This window comes from Magnolia sinica, chromosome 8 (genome assembly GCF_029962835.1).
Source record: "Magnolia sinica isolate HGM2019 chromosome 8, MsV1, whole genome shotgun sequence".
Classification (NCBI taxonomy): Eukaryota; Viridiplantae; Streptophyta; class Magnoliopsida; order Magnoliales; family Magnoliaceae; genus Magnolia; species Magnolia sinica.
This window is the reverse complement of record NC_080580.1, coordinates 67,595,583-67,597,395: the sequence shown is the minus strand read 5'-3', so window position 1 is coordinate 67,597,395 and position 1,813 is coordinate 67,595,583. Positions and strand designations below refer to the sequence as shown.

General features: G+C 35.5%; 1 protein-coding gene across 1 annotated transcript; it reads left to right on the top strand.

The window, feature by feature from the left end:
* Positions 1–325: 325 nt before the first annotated feature.
* On the top strand, positions 326–1,338 carry LOC131254038 (uncharacterized; the record flags this gene model as incomplete). The annotated part of the gene is made up of 4 exons (XM_058255083.1): positions 326–498; positions 669–922; positions 1,019–1,092; positions 1,206–1,338. Coding segments are annotated over 4 exons (534 nt in total), but the record flags the coding sequence as incomplete, so codon positions are not given.
* Between the last annotated feature and the right edge of the window lie 475 nt (positions 1,339–1,813).

Here is a 1,813-nt window from a genome sequence, read left to right as displayed (position 1 = left end):
GGTTTTATGTTTAGGTTATAGGTTATAGGCCAATGCCTTAAAGACCACCATGACAATGTATGTAAGGGCCCACCTATGTGAAACCAAAACTGCTAATGTCATGCCTGCAAGACTGCTGGAATACTTCAGTCTTGGGAGTTGGCGCACTTCTTTCTCCCATAGATTTCAAAATTTTAATGTTTCTTTCTTTAACAGGTTCCCTTGAGCTTCAGCTTCAAGATTGATTGCCTCAGAGAATTGGATGCTGGAAACTAATTCAAATGGTACAGCAATCAATTCACTGGTGGTCTTTGATTTTTTTTATTTTTTATTTTATCTAATTTAACTTGTTTTCTGTGTAACTCATGAACTAAGATGCTTTATTAACCTTCTCTCACACACATTCATTCACCTACAAATTGAAACAAACGACTCTAGATGTGAAGGTAAGAAAAAGCGGTGCCTTGATCACCTGCAACAAGCAGAAAATTATTTTTCACTTTCCCAGTTACAACAAGGGTATGTCACAAGTACATCATTTACACTTACAATTGAAGCTATGAATCCGGGTGTGGTACCAATGACAAGATTCTATATTTTTTAATTTTATTCTATTTTTCCTATTTGAACTGGGCTTGAAGATTTTCCTTCATTTATCTTTCTAAAATAGGTTTTGGTTTGCATGATAGCATTTGGGTTTTCAAGAAGACTGAGAAGCAATCAGCCTGTGAAGAACCTAAATTCCCTAATCTATATGTAAAGAATCTGGAAAATGGGTTGACTGATGATAGCCTTTGGGAAAAGTTCTCTGTATTTGGGAAGATAATCAGTGCTATTGTAATGAAGGATGATTATGGCAAATCTCGGGGCTTTGGGTTTGTTAGCTTCGAGTTGTCAAAAGATGCTAAGAAGGCTATGTGGGCCATGAATGGTGCACAACTAGGTAAGTTATGTTCATTGTAGTTATTTCTGTTTGTCTAATTTGCAGGATCATTTGTTCAAATGAATACTTACAACAGGATCTTTGTTTGTTGGCCAGGATCAAAGAATCTCCATGCAGGAAGGGCTCAAAAGAAGGCTGAACGAGAGCAGATGCTAAGTTGCCTGTTCAAGGTAAGGCATAGCCAACAATTTCTAAAGTTTCAGGTAATTTCTTTTTGTATGGATTTGTGACTGTTGTCAAACTTATAGTGAAGTCGTAATCTTAACCATAGTGTACTCTGCAGGGTTTGAACGTGTACGTGAAAAAACCTTGTTGACTCTGTTGATGACAATGAATTATGTTAACTTTTCGGTACTTCCGGCAAAATAAGTTCAGCAAAAGTGATGCTCAATGGTGAAGGATTTGAGTAGGGGATTCGGTTTCGTGAGTTTTTCCACTCCTGATTCCATCAATTATTATTTTAAGAATGCATTGCTCAAAGCATGTATTAGTCAGTTTGATTTTTTTTTTGGTAGTGCATTGATCTCATAAACATGATCTGAATGTCGATTAGATTCGTCTGTTTTTGGGCGAATGCACATAAAATATTGCCCAATATATGAATAGATAGTTGATCTGGTATGTGCTATGACCGTTGTCATTCATTAATTTATTTATTAATGTTTTGGTTGTGAGGCATCTTATTATGCTTGTTTGAGAGAAACTGCTTTGTTTGTTAAACAGCAGTAGCTACTTGTAATATATGATTTTGTTGATGATTATTGTCACATATTTGAAGATCTGCTATATTGTATTTATATGTGGTGTCCTCAGGTCTTACATGAACTAATTGATGACTTCAATTGGACATGGCAAATTTGGATGATTAATGATTAATATACTATCCTATCA